General features: G+C 39.8%; 1 protein-coding gene across 2 annotated transcripts in view; it reads left to right on the plus strand.

Annotated features, from left to right (window-relative positions):
• The window catches only part of NLGN4X (neuroligin 4 X-linked), a 333,651-nt gene that overhangs the window by 256,425 nt on the left and 53,103 nt on the right, over nt 1-24,123 (plus strand). For both annotated transcript variants that reach the window (XM_083172573.1, XM_083172574.1), the window contains one exon: nt 8,634-8,819. In XM_083172573.1, the coding sequence (XP_083028699.1) occupies nt 8,634-8,819 (186 nt within the window). The remainder of the gene's footprint in view (nt 1-8,633; nt 8,820-24,123) is intronic.

Below are 24,123 nucleotides of genomic sequence, written 5' to 3' on the forward strand. Positions count from 1 at the left end.
TTTAAAATTAGATACAAACCGATGACCGGCAGAAGGGATGCCAACTGTCAGAATACGGACACCAGAATCCTGACAGAGGACCGGCAAATATACTTCCCTTCCCCATGCCCACCCCTAGTCCTTCCTAATAAAATATCTTTACACCCTCTCACCCCCTGCAACCTAACTCTACCATTCCTAAAATTAGTGCCTAACCCTAACCCTCCTACCCCACTGCCTAACGTAAATCCCCAACTCTTAAGCCTAACCATAACCCCTACCTTTTAAGTTCCTAACCCTAACCTCTTTCCCTGAAGTCTAACACTAAGTCCCCCGCTACTGCATAAATTTATCACCTCCCTCTCCTGTCCTAATGCTAACCCATCCCACATACTTATGTTTGGTATTCTGGCAGTCAGTATTCCTATGTTGGAATCATTCTCACAGACGGTATTCCTGTCTTCTGGCCTCTAGTTGAGATGCCGGCGTCATTATTTTGACATCCGGCACTACTATACACACTGTATTGTAGATAATTGCACATACAAGCCAACTACCAGTACTTCAGTACTACAGTACCTGCACTGCTTTTACGATGGTTTTGCTGATTTAGTTACAGTAGGTGCAATTTTTTCCTGTTGTCAGAATTGCAGTGTATACATATTTTTAAAAATTTAAAAAATAAAGTATTGAAAACTCTAGCCTGATGCAAACATATACTGGTCAACTTTATGTATACATTATATTTTAGAAACCTGCCCTCCTGACAACCAGGGGTTCTGAGAGGGGGCAGGAATGAGTACAAGGCTTTGTCTGTCTGAGAGCCCAAGTAGCAGTAGCCCTACAAATATGATGTCACCATGCCCCAACCAGTGAGCACTGCATCATTTCAAAAGGGCATTCAGTATGTATGCCCCCAATTGCCTTATAGACCTCCTTGAAGCATTTCAGCCTACTTCATTCTTAAAAAGTAAAAAAACATACAGTATATTTTAAAATCCCTTCCCTCCTCACACTATACATTACTTTTTCTAGGTAAACTATTTTTAACCAGTAGGTGCATTTGTTTCTATCCCTAATCACTCTCCCATGATCACTCTCACAACATACCGTAGTTCAGGTTCAGTACGTACTTTTCTAATCCTTCATTTCCTACACACAGAAGGTAATTCTGCTTGTCTCGCAAAGCTGCAAATTTGTTCGCAAATCTAAGTCACTCTCTGGTGACTTAGGTTTGTGGTGCCCTGATATGGAAACAGGGCGGGCAACTGACATCCCGCATCACAGCACAATTTAAATGAGAACGCCTTGCATTTTCATGGGAACGTCCAAAAAACGCTGGGCATTCTTATGGGCGTTTCCCATGGCCACCGCCTCCCACCCCCCGCCCACACTGCTACGTGTGAACGGGCCAGCGAATAATAAAATCTAGCGCAAAGAGGTTGCACAACATCACTCCCCTGTACGAATGCGTAGGCGAGCAAGGGTCATACTGTTTACCTGGGGTGCCCAAAGAGATCTAATAACAGTTCATGTTTTCCAAACCTCCTGTAGATCTGTAGTGTGTGTCAGTTAGGAATGAATGCACCACATGTTTGAAAATGAGTTAAGGCCCCCACCCAATAGTGCAATATAGGCACTTTTCATGCGATTCCAACTCATTGTTGCGACGGATGGCATGAAACTTGTCATATTGCAGGTAATTTTCCTGCAGTGGTGATGCAAAGTGTGTTCCAGTGCCCCTCACATCGCAATCACAGATCAGACAGGCTTCCATGCATATTAATCGCAGCCCGCAGCGATAGGATCGCAAAAGGATCGCATATAATTCATAGTTTGCAGAACGACTGCATAATGTTTTAAAAGTGATCCAGTTGCCTGGGAGCTGCCATGTGAGTTGGTGGACTATTGTTTATTCAAGTTTATTGTCATCAGCAGAAAGAGAACTCTCTCTGCTGATGAAATTGTAACGTACAAAAAATAACAATACAATAAAAGCAATATCCACATATAACATACAGAAACAATTTAATACACAACCAGACGACATTTAGGTATTCAACATACATACTGCTGATGGTAGGAAACTATTGGGCAAATGACTTGTAAGTGCCCTTAGAGTTTGGAACCTTTTATGTAATGCTAATTCCTCAAATGTACTGTGAAAGGGGTGGCTGGAATCTACTAAAATATTTTTAGTTCTATTTAAGATTATGGAACTATAAAAATCCAGAATGGTTTGGCAGCTGCACTCCAATGATTTTACCTGTAGATTTTACAATACGTTCTAAACTAGAACGTTCCCTAGTAGTGCAATTGCCAAACCAAACGATAATACCGAAGGTCAGGATGCTTTCAATCGAACATCTGTAAATATTTGTCATGGTGGCCCTGCTCACACCAGCAGGCTTTAACCGCCTCAAAAAGAAGAGACGCTGTTGGGATTTTTTTATTTGTGTCAGTACATTGCCAGACCATGTCAGGCTTGCAGACACCTGAATGCCTAGGAACTTTACTGACTCCACTATTTCTAGGTCTTTCCCCACTGGTCTCTTGGGCGCAGATTGCTTTCTTCTGAAGTTAGTCACTAGTTCTTTAGTTTTCCCTTTGTTAAACACTAGATTATTTCCTTCACTCCAGGCTACCAGCCTTGCTATTTCTTTTCTATAGTGGGTCTCATCATCATCACTGATCAACCCCACAACTGCTATATCGTCCGCAAATTTCATGATCTTAACAGAATCAGAGGACAATGCACAGTCGTGGGTAAACAGCCAGTATAATAGGCGACTGAGGACAAATCCCTGGGGCACTCCGGTTTTAATGGTTATCTCCTCAGATACAGCATTCCCCATTCTAACCACCTGTGGTCTGTCAGTTAGGAAATTTAAAATCCACTTGCAGGTAAATCAGCCCAGATCAAATAAGTTTGATACCAATGACAATGGAATAACTGTTTTGAATGTGGAACTATAGTCCACCAGAAGGATCCTGACATGTGATACCTCCCACTAGTGGATGGGAGGCCTTTAGCAAAGACTACACCTTTGTACCAACCAAGTGGTCTGGAAAACATGAACTGTTGGTAGACCTCGAGGATTGGTTTGGACACCCGTGCTGTATACACTAGTTAGACAAGTTGCAGTAAAACATGTCCAGTTAAAACACATACACCCTTAATGAATACATTTAATTTAAAAGAAAAAAATATTTTCATGAAAAAAATTGCAACTACCGGCTGTGCTTACAGTATTAATCATACTTCTGTTTTAAAGGTTATAGTACTCACTTTTTAGGCAGCAGGTTATGTTTGTGATTTAATAAGGGCCATAATTTACATGATGTACTATTGCCTTACTTTGGAATGTAAGAAAGTGCATAATTAATTAGGTACAGACTGTTTCAGCAAATATGATAGTACAGAATGTCTTTAATAGCAAATTCCACATAAAGATTGTACTGCTCCTTTCATTAATTTGGTGGAAGTTTTAATGTACGACATGTACTGTACTTTGATTTTAAAATATATTAACCTTAAATACAGTGTCTAGTGTCAATAATGTCAACTTGTTAAAACTTTATAAAATTACAAGAAAAGGAGAAATAAAGTTTCAGAGGAAACAACTGCCGAACGTTTCCATTTTTACAAACAGCATTACCCCGGTTTCCTATTAGTAAGAGGCTCACTGCTGCAATGTATCCATAGCAATAACTGTTCATCACATTTCCTTGGTGTCCACCAATAAATACTTCAGGGGTTCTGCTCATTGCTCACTGCTGCTTTCGGCACATTTTCTAGTGACTTATTTAGTAAACTGTCTCTGTGGTAAGTAACAATGAGCAGAGCTAAGCAGTAAGATATGACAATGTGTGAAATCTACAGTTTAGCAAGTAGAAGGAAAAATGTATTTTCGTACCTTTTACATTGCTTTAAAATTATATTTAACACTTGCAGTGTAGTTGCTTGTACAGTACAGTTACTCCTAATACCCAGTACAGCATATCTTTGTATTACCTACATAGAGAGTATTATGTGCTTGATCTTTTAGATATCATATTATTTTGAATAATAAAAAGAATGAACTGCTGCAAAAAAATATAAGGTTTAAACAAAGTGGGGAAAATTTATTAAAGCGTCTAAAAATTAAAAGAGATGATGTTGCCTATAGCAACCAATTGGATTATGTCTATCATTTTCTAGGATGCAATAAAGAAATGATAGAATCTGATTGGTTGGTATTACCACTTTTCATTTTTAGAAGTTTTATGAAATTTACCACAGTGTGAACCAAAGGGAAATGCATACTATAATGTGCATCTCTCTGTGACTATACCTTGGGCTTGAGGGTCTAATTTTGACTTGACCACTAATGATTGAATTCAGAATTCGAGTGATTATCGAATGATACAACTTGCATCTTGGGGAGTTAGGGATATAACATGCATATGGTTGTAAATGTAATCCTCTCGCAGTTTGACCTAGAGGAAGGCAGCATTAAGGGGTTAACACCTGACAAATTTCTGGGTGTGGTGAAAACAATGCTGGCATGCCCAGGCATTTTTCAGGAGGGTCTGTGATGTCAGCAATGACCACTTCCAGCTGGGCTCATTCGCAGTTTAGTGGAAGCCTCAGACCTGCTCATATTTGCACAGACAGTAAAACCCTTTTGCTGGTTTGGGAATTGCGTATGGATTTGTGAGTGGATACTGATTAGCAAGGCAGTCACCTAGGGTTACCACCTAGTCCCTTTAATTCCGGACACATATTAATTATACAGGTTCTGTGGCTGGCTGACTTCAAGACTCCACTTCAACTGATTTTAAACTGCCACAGAACCTGTGTAATTAACATGTGTCCGGAATTAAAGGGACTAGGTGGTAACCCTACAGTCACCGTTCTCTTGCAATTTTGCAAGGAGAGGTTACTCTTTCTGTCTAAGTGGCGGCCAATTCTGACATAAGTGTTCAAGTCTGGTTAAGGCGCATAAAGTGTTTATTTAATAAAGAAATTAAACCTTAAATATATTGCAAATTCAACATAAAATCTGAACTTTCGCAGTTATAAACTCAGATGCTATAATATACCTCTTACACAATAAATTTGCTTGCAGAATGCTGAGATCATACTGCTTAAATCCCAACGCATGGGCTGTATGGGAGTCCTGACTGCCAATAAACAAATGTTGGTTTACCACATACTTTACCACATACAGTACTGGTCTTCAGCCAAATCCTATGTATCTTGACGCATTCGGTATGAAATACCGACGGTCAAAATCCCGACGGTCAAGATACCGACAGCTATTGACCGAAGGTCAAAATCCTGACAAGGTCAAAATACCGACAAGGTCAAAATACCGAAATTTAAAATCCCGACATGTTCAAAATCCCGACAAGGTCAAAATACCGACATTTAAATTCCCGATAAGGTCAAAATACCGACATATAGAATGTAGACAGGTGAAAAAGTCAACATGACTTTCGGTCGAAAGGTCGCTGTTTTTTTGACCCGAATGTCGTCACAGTCAACATGGACACAGTTGGAAGTCTACCGCAAATTCACAGCTCAAGGCTGCGAAATTCACAGTCTTGAGAGTCCACCAAGGGACTGCATTGCAGGCTTGGAGAGGAACAGCCCAGACAGTGCTCCCAGACCCCACACTTCCAGGTGCCCTGTGCTCACCTGTCAGATACTAGAGGTGTAGGAGCAGTACTATTTTCTGTAAAAACTCCAGGTCCGGGGTGGATCAATTAAATATATATATATATATATATGTATGTATGTATAAGAGAGAGAGCATGTGTGTGTCTCCAAATAGGTGGTGGCCATCTATTAAGGGGCTCAGGGTCTCTGTATGTTGACAGAGACTCTGCACCCCTGAGTTGCTGCTCTCTCCCCCATCCCCAGCAGTTCCCAGATCCAACAGGTGAGTGGTGTGGGCTGATGCACCCTCGGGCCACCTTACAGTTTCATCTATGGCTATTACAAGCAATTTCACCTCTCCTGCTGCAGTCAGCTAAATATGATTACCCTTGCTCTGTTCCCTGTCACTTTATTATTAACTTCTGTCCTCTAAGTCCAAGATTTCCTTATATCCATGCCAAATCTTATAGTATGTGAAGCACTACTTTGTATTGTACTTGACCTTGGTACTTAGAAGCATATCAAAAATTGTTTTCACCTAATTGTGCCAAGTATAGAGTAGTGCTTATGATAGATGTAGGCTCTTTATACAAAGCTGTGGACAAACTTAGAAGATTGTGTTCTCTTAGCAGCAGTTTGTCATTTGGAACTAATAAAAATGTAACCTTGTCAAAGTGTTATTGCAGCACATCTAATATGGTGTCAGACCTATGTATTATCTTAAAGCACACAACAAACTGCTGTGTTATGAGTAGGAATGCATATGGAACACATGAATTCATTATATATATATATATTTTTTTTTTTGTATATATATATATATATATATATATATATATATATATTTATATTTATTTATTTATGGCTTGTGCCAGTTAATATTTAAGACTTTCTAATAAAAAACTACTGGATTAGACTTCTGCTTCATACTCTGGATATTGGGAAAAGGACATTATTCACATTGGCAACCATTGGACATTTATTGTACTATATTTTATATAGTAAATAAATATAGCCAAGATTGTATGGTTCTGAGATATGGGTAGTTCAAGGAAAATGGAATAAATAAAACCATACCTAGTCAGAATCTTACTGTGTGTATGCACCTATGATGTATAGCTATATATAGCTATATACATAGTTGGATTCTAATACATTTTTTTTAGCATGCATAGATTTGTGGATTGCTATAATCAAGGTGCAAATACATGCTAATGGTGATTGATGTAAACTATGGTAGCAGAATGTTTCTGCATGCTGTATGTGCTGAAAATATTCTGTTTGTATGCACTTATTTTTGGAATAATGTATGCTAAGTTTCCTACAAATTCTGCATCAGTGGCAGTGTGTCTATGTTTGATCATTAGCATTTTTATCTTTTAAAGAAAAAAATGAGGCCATTCAAACCCTCTGGGTATCTGGCTATTTTAATACGTGGCTCCAGCTACTAATCACTGGATTGGCATTGTGTTAGTCAATGACAGGAGCCACATATCTTAGAATGTGGCCACTTTTTTAGTGGAGAGTGAAGTACCGGCCAATTAGCTCCTGTCATTTTTCATGCATAGCATGTAAAATGGCCGAAGTATATTAGTTAGTACGAGGGGGTCAACAGGTAAGGTATCTGGCCTCTCATGTGTGTAATGTTCTCTATTTCATTAAATATACTGAAACTGTTTCCCCATCATTGCCATTAAACTATGCCTCATATCAGTATAACTGTCCCAACATAAGTTGCAATATGACGGTCTGGCAGAAACATAGCACTACACTAAGGTTCTTAGTGTCTAAAGAACACATCAGCGGCTTATCTTAAATGTCTGTCCTGCCATGACCTGATGTTATCACCATAAACTTCAAAAAGTTGGTGACACATTTCAGCTGCTGATGTGCTCTTTAGATGCAGACATCTGATACAGTAATAATTGCATGTCACTGCAGGACATACATTCAAGATAGGCAGCAATGTGGCGGGCCAACTGTGTCCACCACAGTCGTGCACCAAACCTGGTCCCAAGATATGACTTTATCATCATACACCTTAACATTTTGGTGAAGAATTTAAGATGCCGATGTGCCCTTGTAGTCATAGAAATCTGATATACACCTCAAAGTTTCATCATATATTGACCAGCCCTGCCATCTTACAGTAGTGAACAGGTGTAGACAGTATGACAGTCTTACAGCCGTGAACAGGTGCAGTGGTCTACCTTCTCTGGCCTGACAGGGAATGACAATGAAATAAAGAACAGGACACATGGTAGTGGTTTTGTAACCTTACTTATTGAACCATCCTCATACTTTTTTTCTCTCCACATTATCTGTCTCCAAGCTTAGACAAAACTTCCCCTTGATGAGAATAGTATTAAAAGCCAAGGAGAGTGTATTGAAAATTGTATTCTTAAAGAAATACTAGGTGCTAAGAAAGAAAGTTGGAATTAGTTGAATAGTTGAAATGAGTGTGTCATAAAGCGAAAGACTTTTTAACCCTTTGAGAGCCAACTTTTCTGCGAGAGATCATCAAAACATACGATACAAATGCCAGCGCTGCTCCCAGCAACTGTTCTTTTCAAATAATTAAATTCATATAAATAAATAAATACAGCCAAGTCAATTTATTGAAGTTTAATTAAATATTACACCCCCCAAAAAAAGAACAGTCGCTGTGAGTGATGCTGGCATTTTTTATGAATATTGTGAGGATCTCTCACAGCAACATTGGACCTCAAAGGGTTAATATATTATGTTTACTTTTCTGAGATGGTATTTTTACTTAATGCTAAATCTAACTGTGGTTTGATGTATTTATTTGAATCAAATATACACTTTTTTTTTATTTCAGTAAAAGTTAAAAGCTAAAATATTGAAATGATATTGGTATTATCAAGCCATACTAGTAATAAGAGCCATACGCCTAATAAGACATATTTTTGTTTTACCTTTATATGATATACAATAAATCAATCTATTAATATTATAAATAATAATTATTTCATTGTCTTATTTATAGGTTTTCTGAGTACAGGGGATCAAGCAGCAAAAGGAAACTATGGATTGCTTGACCAAATACAAGCTTTACGATGGATTGAAGAAAATATTGGTGCTTTTGGAGGGGATCCAAAGCGAGTAACTATTTTTGGATCTGGGGCTGGAGCATCCTGTGTAAGCCTATTAACCTTATCCCACTATTCTGAAGGTAATGGTGTTATGTTATTATGCTGCCATTCAAATTTAGAAAGGTTTTAATAACAATAAAATGTGTGGTTAGCAACAAAGACTCTACACCGAAAGTATTTTGATAAATGCATCCACAAAAAATCAATAACCTTCTTTCCCTTGTGGTAAAAGCAACCAACACATATACTATAATGTAATAAAACACTTTAACATGTTATCAGATAAAAGTGTGGGTATTGACTGTCTGCGCAAATGAAGCAGCCTGTATTCAAATTGAGATGAGGGTACCACCTAGTATCCCTATGTGGTCATGGACAAAAAGAAAATATCTCAATCATAAGAATATGGGCGCTTATATAAAAGGAAAATTTGTACTCCCCCGTATATGTCACTGTCCCTTGGTGTCCTCCGTCTTCTCTCTCGATGGCAATGTTATGAAAAGACAAGAGGGAAGATAGAGAGCACGTCTCCTCGTGTGATATAGTTACAGTAGGTGTGTATATTCAAAATAAATTATTTCGTTTACACGATTCTGGAGTATTTGCGTGATATTTTATATGTATAGCGGGGTATGCCCCCTTTTCCATACACTCACAATATTAATCAATCAAACAGGCTTATCACCCCACTCTGGAGTATTGTGGAATCCTCGAATGAATAAGATATGATGGGGTGGACCACCCCTAAACCAATTACTCACGTGGAGCTATACGATCAAAGGCATGTCAGGCAAATCTTTATCCTCCCGTCCTGTCTCCAATTCCAAACGCTCCTAATTATGGATACGCAAAAAGGCAGGCGGATACTGTGCTTAATAAAAACAGATATCCTTTATTGATACAAAAGATGAAGTAAAAAAAGAACAATTTGCTGGGACCTCATTCATGGAATGTGTCAGTTCAGAATGCTGAGATGGTTTCCTGAGACTCTATTTGGGGCCCCTTCTAGAGTCAAAGTTATAGTGCAGCCTCTGCTGGCATTCCAGTCCTGTGGTCTCCCAGTCAAATTTGAAGAGAGAGCTCCCACCAACGCGTTTCGATCTCTTTGGATCTTTTTCAAGGTGTAATTTTCTCTCTCAACTGACCAGATTATATAGGGTGTCCTAATGATCCTATCCTTAACAGGTGTGATGCGTTAATTCCCGCATATACCTGTATGTTGTATAAAGCGCTTTCTTCTGGTGTGTTTCTATGTAAGGTTATTCACAATTCATGTTCCCAGCCGCCGGGAGTGTTGGCTGCCGGCTCGTGACATCATTTCCGGTTGGTTCTTATGTCTAAAGATGTCCCCTCAAAACTGAGCCTCTCAGCTCCGTTCCGGATTGCGGCCGCGACGTCACTTCCGGTCGTACGTCTCTGCCGCGACTTCCGGATTTGTCCTGTTCTTTCTGATTGAATTCTTTCTGCCGGATGTTGTGATGTGCACCTGTCTGCTTGTCGGAAGGTGAATGGTACATGGTGTTCGTATAAATGTCTTCCCCGCAATCCTTAATGAAAAGATCCTGGAAAAAGATTTTTTCTTTTTTATAGCAGCGCATATTTCAGCAGCAAATTCATTAAAGGAATATGGATGGGGAATGTGGGACATAACGTTGTTTACTTAAAAATAGATTATATAAGAACAATATATGGAAATAATATCTAAAGACTTAAAATGGAAGCATAGGTTTCAGGACAAGAAGGGAAGGGAACATAATTTATGGTGAAGTTCATTAAAAGATGTGAGCATTATTTTAAAATTATGGGCATAAATATAAAAGACACAACCATTATTACGATGAAGTGTAAACAAAGGGGGGGTATATAAAAAGAGGGGGGAGGATAATATTTTTATAAAAACCATTTATTTATAAAAACCATTTCAGCTCAAAGTCTTGATTAATGCCCATTGGGGCTAATGTTTTATAATCATAGATGAATTTCATTTCCGCCTGAGCTAAAAGTTTTTTTATGTTTTTATTTCTCTCCGTGGTTTTAATTAATTTTATTCCCCAAAATCCTTTTATATCCTTCACTTGGCACTGATGGTATTTTTTAAAATGTGCAGATAGAGAATGCGTTTCTACTCCTTTTCTGATGTTTCTCAAGTGCTCGCCAATTCGAGTCTTGAGAGGCCTCGATGTCCGTCCAACATAAAATTTTTTACAAGAGCATTCTATGGCATATATGATATTGGCAGTATTGCATGTAATAAATTCCTTGATTTTTACATTTTTATCGTTTATGGAAATGGATTCGATTTTTGTAAGTTGGGGATTTTTTATGTTTCTACATCCCAGGCATAGGCCACACCGGTAGAAACCGGTGGACCTATTGTAGCTCTGTCGAGATGTTTCTGCCGGACACAGGCTTTTTACTAATCTACTTTTAACATTGTCGGATCTTCTGTAGATATGGACTGGTTTTTCTGGTAATAGTTTACCCAGCACTGGGTCCTGTTTTAAAATGGGCCAGTTCTTTTTGAACGCCTTCTCTATTTCCTGATGTTGTGCATTGAACTTCGTTATGAATGCCCATTTAACTCTATCGTTATTGGTATTGTTAGTTTTTTTATGAGGTTCCAATAGAGCCTTTCTTTCTGTAGTTCTTGCTTTTTCTAAACCGGCCTCTATATTTTTCTGTTTGTATCCACACGATTCGAATGCTTTCTTCATTTTCTCTGACTGTTCTTCGAACGTATTCTCTTCCGTACAGTTTCTTCGGATTCTTTTAAACTGACCCCCTGGGATTCCATTCAGCCAGTTGCTGTGATGGCAGCTGTCAGCTTGTAGATATGCCATTGAGTCAGTAGGTTTCTGAAAAGTTTTCGTGCAGATATTTCCATCTTTAATGTAGATGGTTAGATCTAAAAAATTAATGGTGGTCCGGTCTATATTAAAAGTTAATTTAATATTAAAAGGATTCTGATTTAAAAACTCACAAAATGATTTAAGACTCTCCATATCTCCACTCCAAATAAAAAGAATATCATCTATATAACGGAACCAGGACACCAGGTTTGCCCCATATGGGTTATTGGTCCAGACGTATTGATCCTCCCAATAACCCATGAATCCTTTTAATATTAAATTAACTTTTAATATAGACCGGACCACCATTAATTTTTTAGATCTAACCATCTACATTAAAGATGGAAATATCTGCACGAAAACTTTTCAGAAACCTACTGACTCAATGGCATATCTACAAGCTGACAGCTGCCATCACAGCAACTGGCTGAATGGAATCCCAGGGGGTCAGTTTAAAAGAATCCGAAGAAACTGTACGGAAGAGAATACGTTCGAAGAACAGTCAGAGAAAATGAAGAAAGCATTCGAATCGTGTGGATACAAACAGAAAAATATAGAGGCCGGTTTAGAAAAAGCAAGAACTACAGAAAGAAAGGCTCTATTGGAACCTCATAAAAAAACTAACAATACCAATAACGATAGAGTTAAATGGGCATTCATAACGAAGTTCAATGCACAACATCAGGAAATAGAGAAGGCGTTCAAAAAGAACTGGCCCATTTTAAAACAGGACCCAGTGCTGGGTAAACTATTACCAGAAAAACCAGTCCATATCTACAGAAGATCCGACAATGTTAAAAGTAGATTAGTAAAAAGCCTGTGTCCGGCAGAAACATCTCGACAGAGCTACAATAGGTCCACCGGTTTCTACCGGTGTGGCCTATGCCTGGGATGTAGAAACATAAAAAATCCCCAACTTACAAAAATCGAATCCATTTCCATAAACGATAAAAATGTAAAAATCAAGGAATTTATTACATGCAATACTGCCAATATCATATATGCCATAGAATGCTCTTGTAAAAAATTTTATGTTGGACGGACATCGAGGCCTCTCAAGACTCGAATTGGCGAGCACTTGAGAAACATCAGAAAAGGAGTAGAAACGCATTCTCTATCTGCACATTTTAAAAAATACCATCAGTGCCAAGTGAAGGATATAAAAGGATTTTGGGGAATAAAATTAATTAAAACCACGGAGAGAAATAAAAACATAAAAAAACTTTTAGCTCAGGCGGAAATGAAATTCATCTATGATTATAAAACATTAGCCCCAATGGGCATTAATCAAGACTTTGAGCTGAAATGGTTTTTATAAATAAATGGTTTTTATAAAAATATTATCCTCCCCCCTCTTTTTATATACCCCCCCTTTGTTTACACTTCATCGTAATAATGGTTGTGTCTTTTATATTTATGCCCATAATTTTAAAATAATGCTCACATCTTTTAATGAACTTCACCATAAATTATGTTCCCTTCCCTTCTTGTCCTGAAACCTATGCTTCCATTTTAAGTCTTTAGATATTATTTCCATATATTGTTCTTATATAATCTATTTTTAAGTAAACAACGTTATGTCCCACATTCCCCATCCATATTCCTTTAATGAATTTGCTGCTGAAATATGCGCTGCTATAAAAAAGAAAAAATCTTTTTCCAGGATCTTTTCATTAAGGATTGCGGGGAAGACATTTATACGAACACCATGTACCATTCACCTTCCGACAAGCAGACAGGTGCACATCACAACATCCGGCAGAAAGAATTCAATCAGAAAGAACAGGACAAATCCGGAAGTCGCGGCAGAGACGTACGACCGGAAGTGACGTCGCGGCCGCAATCCGGAACGGAGCTGAGAGGCTCAGTTTTGAGGGGACATCTTTAGACATAAGAACCAACCGGAAATGATGTCACGAGCCGGCAGCCAACACTCCCGGCGGCTGGGAACATGAATTGTGAATAACCTTACATAGAAACACACCAGAAGAAAGCGCTTTATACAACATACAGGTATATGCGGGAATTAACGCATCACACCTGTTAAGGATAGGATCATTAGGACACCCTATATAATCTGGTCAGTTGAGAGAGAAAATTACACCTTGAAAAAGATCCAAAGAGATCGAAACGCGTTGGTGGGAGCTCTCTCTTCAAATTTGACTGGGAGACCACAGGACTGGAATGCCAGCAGAGGCTGCACTATAACTTTGACTCTAGAAGGGGCCCCAAATAGAGTCTCAGGAAACCATCTCAGCATTCTGAACTGACACATTCCATGAATGAGGTCCCAGCAAATTGTTCTTTTTTTACTTCATCTTTTGTATCAATAAAGGATATCTGTTTTTATTAAGCACAGTATCCGCCTGCCTTTTTGCGTATCCATAATTAGGAGCGTTTGGAATTGGAGACAGGACGGGAGGATAAAGATTTGCCTGACATGCCTTTGATCGTATAGCTCCACGTGAGTAATTGGTTTAGGGGTGGTCCACCCCATCATATCTTATTCATTCGAGGATTCCACAATACTCCAGAGTGGGGTGATAAGCCTGTTTGATTGATTAATATTGTGAGTGTATGGAAAAGGGGGCATACCCCGCTATACATATAAAATATCACGCAAATACTCCAGAATCGTGTAAACGAAATAATTTATTTTGAATATACACACCTACTGTAACTATATCACACGAGGAGACGTGCTCTCTATCTTCCCTCTTGTCTTTTCATAACATTGCCATCGAGAGAGAAGACGGAGGACACCAAGGGACAGTGACATATACGGGGGAGTACAAATTTTCCTTTTATATAAGCGCCCATATTCTTATGATTGAGATACTTTAACATGTTAGTCTCCATATAGTAGTATTATGAAATTATTTATTGATAAAAGTCATTTAGAATTATTTTTTTAATCCATGCCGTATCATTGTAAATACTCATAGACCTTCTTAGCTGCAGCTTTTTATCAAGAAATGTTTGCAGCAGTTAGGGGTGGGGACCATATTTAAGTGAATTTATCTAAACAAAAAAGCAGGAAAAACCTAAAAAATGCCAATGTACAGTATGCTGCTATTTTGTTTTAATTTACTGTAAATAATTGTAAATAAGTAAGAGATAATGGGGGAAATTTACTAAGATGTGTATTCTACTTCACATGTGATGTTGCTAAGGGCAACCAATCAGAATCTACTTCTTATTTATTTAAGACCCTCTAGAAGATAGTAGACAGGATCTGATTGGTTGCCCATAGCAACATCACATGTGAAGTAGAATACACATCTTAGTAAATTTCCCCCAATATGTTCCTCAGGTTGCATTAGGCAATACTACCTCTAGTGTTGACAATGAATTTATATAGTATTTTTTCTTTTCAGGAATAAAACAAATATGTTCTTATGGCTGCTAACATACAGAAAATCACAAATGCCTTTGTAGCTGTGTATCCATTGTACATGAATATGTAGACATCATATGCACATTGGTTGATACTTAACCTTCTAAGTAACCCTGTGGTCACACAGCATGGCCATCTTTGTAAGATGCTTGGTTAATTTGAACTGTATATGGACTCACTGTTGACAGATGTGACAGGGCCTTCAAACAGCCCTGACACCCCTGCGCTTGTGTCACCACTCCCCTGTTGCTTCCCAATATATAGGGGTACATGTGCTATAGCAACATGTATAATGTGAGGATAATGTTTCCTGTTTTGCCTCTTTACCAAGGCAAAGCAGATAGCAGCAGTGCTGAGATGTGTGGATGCTGAAGTGGTGAAGTGAGAACTCCCCCCTCCAGCTATCTTTGCCAGGCTCATCACAGCACATTAGCCTAATGCTGATGCACTGTGAACCTCCCCCTGCAAGCTTACTGGGCATGCACGAGATCTCACAAGCGAGATTGTGCAGCTCAGAGACGGAACCCACCACAGCCAGGTACAGCGGTATTCCTGTTTTCTGAGTATGGAAAACAACACCTGCAGCTGTCAATATCAACAGCTGTAGGTTTGGGAACTGTCACCGCTACTTTCCATACATACACTGCTCTTCATATTGGTACAATATCTTGTAAAGGTGCATTTGACAATTGCTCCATTGCATACATAGAGATTGCACCCTTCACTCTATCAGACATAGCTGCCCCTAGCTGTCTGTCAAGAAGGGGGTTACTGTATAGTCTGTAACACTAAGGCCAGAATATTTAAAAGATAGGAGACATTGTGGTTGGGGTTGAAATGTACTATTTGGCACTGGATGCACAGATGAACAGAGGGTTTTAAGATATAGAAAACAGGTATATAACAATGGACAAAAATACTTAAATTCTATATACAATAAAATTGTATCTTTTATTAATGCTTGAATGTCAAGGTAACACATGTTGAGTGACTTGTACTCTGTTAATCTGTACTTACTCTCTATAGAGAAAGTCAGTGCATTATTGTAGTGGTACTCATTACAGACTCCTTTTTAGGGTCAAATTCTCCTAATTATTCCAAAATGTAGAAAAATCAGTGAAACCAGGTATGAAAAAAAATGTATTTGTCTCCTTATCCCGAGTGTGGAAGCTACTATTACTGTTGAAACAATTTGTAACGGTACTTGTGTACTTTCACGGCTCCCACGATGTGCATCGTACAGAGAAAAATCACATTGCATCGCATGGTACAGACCACCCCCCTTCTGATAGGCTACACCCCCCATAGATTATTCATAATCATTGATAGTTTATGATCAATGGAGAATATATTTGCCATTGTTAGGGGAGAACCAGAAGATTTCCTGCCAATGATGACTTGACATAACCATTTTTCTTCCAGAAAGTGTGGGGACATGGAGCATTGCTCCTCTCTTAAATCTGCAATGCACCACACCCCAATTCTGATTGGCCCATGGGACAGTAGGATAAAAAAGAGAGGGCCTTAAGCTGGTGGAACCACCAATGGTCATCCAGTGCATAGTTAGTTACCATTGATGGCAACTTGCATTATTACTATTGATGACAACCATTGATGGCAACCACACTTATGGCCATCCCTAATTAATTTCTTTACTCATGAGAACCAGGATCAACAATACAACATGATACAGGCTCAACAGCATCAAACATGACAGGATTATTCACAATAGAGTTGCTCTATATGGCCCCATATTTTGAATATTTTTCATTCAGAGACTGTGTGGTTGAACATACGCCCATTTAAATAGTGCCTCTTTTGAGACGTTGCACTGTATATTCTCAGATATATGCATTCTTATTGCATCTACAAATAACCAGAGAGATGAACAATGAAGATACATTTTCACAAATACAAAATTTACTTAAAATGTGTTCATGTAGAAATATCCCTTGAAATCCTGCAAATTACATACCCATAAAGGTGTAACTTTGAATTTAAATGAGAGCAGATGCAAGTATGTAGTGAGAAATTCCCTAACATACTGTACTAATACTAAGTATATTTTTATCCAACAAACAATATTTATTTATTAACAGTTTCTTATATAGCGCACCATATTCCGTTGCGCTTTACAAAGGAGACAGTGATTCAACAAACAGGGTATTTACAGACAGTCAAAAGGTAGGAGGGCCCTGCTTGCAAGCTTACAATCTATAAAGAAATAGGTATTGATACATAAGGATAGATACTTTATTCTTTAGCTTGCCTGAAGAGATGAGTTTTTAGGGAATGCTTATAGGTTTGGAGAGTGGATGAGAGTCTTATTGTGCTTGGGAGGGCATTCCACAGAGTGGGTGCAGCCCGAAGAAAGTCCTGCAGTCGGGAATGGGAGCGAGTAATGAGTGTGGATAAGAGACGTTGATCTTGGGAGCCTTGCAGCTTCATTCATGATGGACTTTAGTGGTGAGGGTCTGTATTGGGGAAGGCCAATAAGGAGACTATTGCAATAATCAATGCGTGAGATAATGAGAGCATGGATAAGAGTTTTTGCAGTGTCTTGTGTAAGGTAAGGGCGAATTTTAAATATGTTTTTTTAGATGCATGTGGCATGACTTTGAGACAGATTGAATGTGGGGTACAAAGAAAAGTTCAGAGTCAAGGATAACACCTAGGCAGCGAGCTTGAGATGTAGGAGTGATTGTCATCTTCTCAACAGCAATAGAGATATCAGATTGGTAACTACTATTTATTAGCAAAAATATAATTAATTCTGTTTTTGCGATATTAAGTTTGAGGTGGCGAGATGACATCCAGGATGAAACAGCAGAAAGGCATTCAGAGACACGGCTCAATACAGATGGGGAAAGGTCCGGGGAGGATAGGTAGAACTGAGTATCATCCGCATACAGATGATGCTGCAATCCAAAGGTGCTGATTAGTTTGCCAAGAGATGAGGTATATATTGAGAAAAGCAGATGACCTAAATCTGAACCCTGAGGTACTCCAACTGAAAGAGGTATCGAAGAGGAGGTAGAATCAAAGAAATGAACACTAAAGGAGCGGTTAGATAGGTAGGCTGAGAACCAAGATAGGGCTGTTTCTTTAAGACCTAGGGATTGTAGTGTTTGTATGAGAAGTGTGTGGTAAACCATGTCAAAAGCAGCAGAGAGATCTAGAAGAATTAGTAGTGAATAGTGGCCTTTAAACTTAGCAGTGACCAGATCATTCACAACTTTAGTCAGTCTCTGTTGGGCGCGAAAGCCTGACTGAAGCGGGTCCAGTAAGTTGTGAGAGTTAAAAAAGCATGTGAGGCGAGTGTAGACAAGTCTTTCAAGTAGTTTGGAGGTGCATGGAAGTTGAGAAATGGGACGGTAGTTTGAGAGAGAGCTTGGATCAGAATTTTTTTTCCAGAACCGGAGTAATAACTGTGTGTATGAACAACGAAGGAAAGACACCAGTACAGAAAAAGAGGTTGCATATTTTTTTTAAACAAGGAACACAGGTAGCCCTATGAAATGGTATCCACACTTTTGGTTGGCAGCAAGTTAGGTTGACATGCATTTAGGTCGACATGCATTAAGGTCGACATGCAGGAAGGGCGGCAGGGTCATTAGGTTGACACAAGCATTAGGTTGAAATGGGGAAGGTGGACATGGGGTTTTTCACTAGGGCGTGGTGGGAGAATAAAATAGTGGCCCGCTATAGTGAAATCCCACCTTGCGAATTAATGTTTATGCTTTGCAAATAGATGTGTATGGCTAAGCAAAAATGTCCAAATCCCGTCGCAAGCCACTCCCCATTGAATTATTTTTGCACTGGTCACCATTCATTGTAAGCCCTGGACTTACTCAGTGGCTGTGTTGAACTCAGGCTTATGCGGCCTGGAGCTGATGTCACAAACTCTCCCCTAAAATGCTTCTGCATGTCTGTGCTTTCCCTGATACTCCCAGCATTTTTTTATTTGGTATGCCTAGAGTTTGTCTTAGCCCTCCCAGTAAACGGACGGTTACCATCCCAAGATGCATACTTCCTGTCAGTCACCTTGCAAACGGCAAGCAAGGTAAAAAGTAGCAGGTTTCATTTGCTAGCAGGCATCATGCATGGGCATGTAGGCTCATACACATGCGCAGTTCATTAATAATCAGCTGCCATGCAATTGCTTTGTCGCTATGTAATGATGTATTAAATAATGAATGTTATAAATAGCTCTTTTATACATCCTGTGTTTTAGGCTTAGTGGATCTTAGGAGTCTGGACAGCACTCTAATAGTTTGTTTTGGATTTAAAAAGAGTTTTTCTTCCTCTTCTTAAATTTTCTACATAAAATATGTTCAGCAATTTACTAAACCATCATTTATCAATAAAAACATTAATCTAAACTTGTTTTTGTATATTTGTTTCTGTTAGAAAAGCATTATTGAAAGGAAAAAGGTCTTATTATAATATCCAAAGGAAATAATTAGTTAAAAAGCTTTGCTTGAAATTGCAACGGTCTCCTATTCCATGTAGGTTATATAATTTGGATGCTCATTATTTAAAATGCTATAGTTAAGTATGTTATTTTACTCATTATGATATGGCTACTATGAACATTTTGTTTTGGCTAAACTTTAAAACGTATGTTTAAATTTAATAGTAATCATAAAATATCTTAAAAATACTGTCATTTGATTGATTATTTTTTATTTTTAATCTGACATTTGTAAAGTACTGTATATTTGTCATAAAAGGTTTTTTTTCCTTCAAATACTGACCGAGGCCTGTATTTATAAGACCAAGGCCTGTATTTATCTCAGCACATATGGATAAACATTTTGTGCTATGTTTAAAATTTTACAATACTAGTTACTGTTATAATATGAAATAATGATACATACAGTAATACAACATACCTAGAATTTATTCCAGTTTATTTATACATGCACATTCTTTGTTGACTATCAAATAATATAAATGATATCGGTATATTCATGTGCACTACATTTTTCCAATGACCCAAATGATACCTAGATTTTTTATTTCTAAACATAAAAAGTGATGATGTTGCCCATAGATTACCATAGGAACCAAACATATTGCAGATGGCTTGGTACGCAAATGCCGGGGTGCCCTCCGTCCAATTTCATATTACTTCAAACCTTTAATCTGATTCACAAACAGGACCAGGTAAAGAAAGTTGGCAGCACTCCACAGACTTCTTTAAGTAGTTATATTAAAATGTTTTTATAATTATACAGCCATCAATAAAGCATCAATGTTTCAAGGCTTTACGCCTTTTCATCGGGATGGTTGGATCACATAAGTGCTAGTGCATAAGGAACTGCTTGTGCAAGTTGCTGGTTAATTTTTCCTTGCACTAGCACTTATGTGAGTCAGCCATCCTCATGATAAGACGTAAATCCTTGAAACGTTGATGCTTTAAGGATGGCTTTACGCAATATCAAACATAAAGCCCTATGGGCTGCCATAATTTCAGAGAACTTTCTAGTTGTCTAAACCACACTGAAGCTAACTAGAAGCCTGCAGGGGAACACTATCAAACTACAATGATGACGATGAACACGTAAATGTGTTTCCTATATCATACACCTTATCCACATGTGGATGCTTAAAGGATTTACAAGCTACCATGCAGCTACATATAGCGTTGCCACAGACAGAGGCGTAGTGAGGGCAGAGCCGGTGGCGTACCAGCTCTGGGCGCCGGATGATAACATGGCACCGAAGCCGTGCCGGCACTGCCAGCTCGCCTGCTCCTCTGGCTGCTCCCCCACCCGCTCCCCCTCCCGTTACCCCTCCCGTTCCTGGCTCCCCGATATGTCCGGGAGACGTGCTTCTATTTTCAATCCACGTCTCCCGCTGCACTTGCGCTTGTGGTCCAGCAGCCAATCAACTGGTGGCTGCTGGACCGCGACCGCCTATTGGCTGCAGTCCAGCGGGAGACGTGAGTTGAAAATAGCAACAAGTCTCCCGGACACAGCAGGGAGCGGACGGTTCATTCAGGGCCGGTGCAAGCCCTGTCAGCGATCCATGGGGGGAGCCTGGATCTGGATGAGGGGCTACCTGGCTGCAGTGTATGTGCCCCACTTGGCGCCACAGTCACAGCTGAGCCGCCTGCCTCCCAGTGTCACCCAGCAGCCAGCCACCAGCAGCAGCAGGTACTGTGCTCGTCCTCTCCCTCCTCCCTCTGTGCCCGGGTAATGCCACCAGCAGCAGCAGAGTTAGTGGGGAATGAGCTCCCGCCCCCCGTAATGCCCAGTGTGACTCTGTGCCCTTGTGCCCCTGTGTAACTTTGTGCCCCTGTGTTATACTGTGCCTGCCTGAGCTATATGTTACTCTGCGCTCTTCTGTGCCATGTGCTCCCCTATGCCCACCTTTGCTATGTGTTACTTTGTGCCCACTGTTATGTAGTATGTCATGGGCATAAGAGTGTGTTATATAGTATGTAATGGGCATTAAGGTTTGTTATATAGTATGCAATGGACATCATGTGTGGCCTTATTTGTAATTTGCATTACGGCATGTGGCTATGAGTAATTGGTATTACAAAGTTTGGTCAAATGTGCAATGGGCATTACGGTGTTTGGTATAATGTTGGGCTGTGCCCACTTTTCACTGCGCAGGAGCCTCACCTACTACAAATTGGGGGGGGGGGGGGTGCGAAACATGCCCTTGCTCCGGGCGTCGTGGCACCTAGCTACACCACTGGCCACAGAACTTGTAACATCCTACTTTATTTTGTATATACATTTGTCAATGCTGGCATTCCACATCCAGTAATATCTGTCTCATAGATTGCTGCCAGGTCTGACAGCAGCCATAGTCCTATTATCTTTAAAGACTCGTAGGTCTGGGTCATGACTAATAATATGACTTGCTATCATATAGTCTGAAACCCAAGGCATATTTTTGGACTTTAAGAAATGAACTCAACCAATAGGGGGAATTTTACTAAGATGAATTCATAAAAAAAAAATCGTATTTCCATAGTAAAATACGTGTTTTTTTTGGTGTATTCGTATTTTTGGCATTTACTATGCCAAAAATACAAATATTCATATTCGTATTTATGGCACATTCGTATTTGTATTTACAAACACCTATGTATTTACCATCGGAAAATACGAATACGAATCACCATTCAAAAGAATGGTGATTCCTAATTTACTAAGCGTCTATATTGAAAATACCGCCGCTAATTAGCGTAAACCGGCCGCTAATTGCCGGCCAGATATGCCAGGAAAATACACTTCATTTTCCTGTCGTATTTGGCTTTAGCCTGCACGGATCAGTCAGATCCGTGCAGGCTTCAGGGTTAAAAAGAAAAAGAAAAAAAGAAACCAACCTGGGGTTCCCCCCCCACGCACCCGTAACCAGCACCAGGCTGAAAGAGCCGGGGCTGGTAATAAAAAATCAGAATACCGGCCAAATAGGAGCTTTGCTCAATTTTTAAAACCAGCCCCATGCTCCAGGGCCTGGGCTGGATCCCAAAATACGGGGAAAAAATTACTAGGGGTCCCCTGTATTTTAAGAACCAGCCCCAGGCCCAACCAGCCAGCAGGGAAATGTCACAGCCGGGGGACACTTATTAAATAAGATCCCACAGCCAAAACATTAACCCTACTGACCATTCAGCCTGGGCAGGGGTCCTGGGGGAGTGGGGACCCCCAACGAAGGGGTCCCCCCATTCCAGAACTTACCTGCCCAGGCTGAAGCTTGGTGCTGTCCCCGGTACCCCTGGGCTGTGGGTACCAGGCTGATTACAGTGTAAAAAATAGAATATACCATTGGGTTTTGCTGAGGAACTATGAGTCCCAGCAAGCCTGGATCGCATACTGGGACTTGGATAACCACAAGTGTACAGCATGCAGCCCATTAATGGGCTTGCTGGGACTCTTAGTTTCACAGCAAAACTAATAGTTAAATAAAATCACACTGACACATAAGAAAAATAAAACTTTAATACATACAGTACATAGCCCATACATACTGATACTTGCCTATCTTGAGCCCGTATGTAGCCCTCGGTACAGGTCCAGTGTCCTGGTCCGGTGTCGGTGTCCTGGTCCGGTGTCGGCATCCTGGTCCGGTGTCCGTAGAAATTCATAGGGGACCTGTGGACGCAAATTATGCTTACAAGTCTCCTCCAGCGAAGATTTGGTCCTCTTCTTTCCTGATGTATTCTGGGTCTTCAGAAAACAAAAAAAAGCGCAAGTGTCCTAGTACCCTCTCGGCAAGAACGCTGAAGTTCATCTTCAGTGCCTCTCCTCCGAATGATTCTATTGGCCGCCTAGTAGCCAATCAGTAGCTGAGAAATTCTCCTGAGATGCTCTACATACAGTATACAATTTTCTCCCTCCTTTTCATTGTGTGAATGGATAGTGATTTAAGAAGTATTGGAAGCTTTGTGTTGTTTTTTTTTTTTTACCAAAGGCATACCTCCCAACATGACCCTCTCCAGGAGGGACACAATGCTCTGTTCCTGGACTTACCTCTTAATGTAAGATTACCCTCATCTGTGTTGAATGGGTAAATTGCTAAGAAAGGTGCTTTGACACAGGTGATGACAATTATAAATTAAGAGGGAAGAGCAGGAGCAGAGCATTGTGTCCCTCCTGGAGAGGGTCATGTTGGGAGGTATGCCAAAGGAAGAAAGGTCAAAGATGGCCACCCGCCCAGTGGCCATGCCCTTTCCATTTTACCTGGCCTGTCTGAGCCCTTGGTTGGGAGGTGTGTGTGTATATGTATATGTATGTATATATATATATATATATATATATATATATATGTATATATATATATGGTACTTATGTAGTATCTGGGCGTCCGATTTAGAAATCGGATCGGATTGGATCGCATCGCATGCGACCAAATCGTATGCGATGCGATGGTCAAGATTTTTCCATAGGATTCAATGTTAAAATGGTCTGAGTCCATTTTAACATAGAATTCAATGGGAAAAAGGGGTCCTTTTCCTTTCCCCACTATCCAAGTGGGCATGGAGTTGGATATAAACCTGTGGCGAGCGTAGCGAGCCACCGAGCCCGAAGCGTGGCGAGCGTAGCGAGCCCCGCGAGGGGACACAGAATACTTTTTAAGAAATATGCGTCCCCTCGCGGGGCTCGCTTCGCTCGC

The sequence above is a fragment of the Crinia signifera genome, chromosome 2 (assembly GCF_055691185.1).
Source record: "Crinia signifera chromosome 2, ASM5569118v1, whole genome shotgun sequence".
In the NCBI taxonomy this organism is placed as follows: Eukaryota; Metazoa; Chordata; class Amphibia; order Anura; family Myobatrachidae; genus Crinia; species Crinia signifera.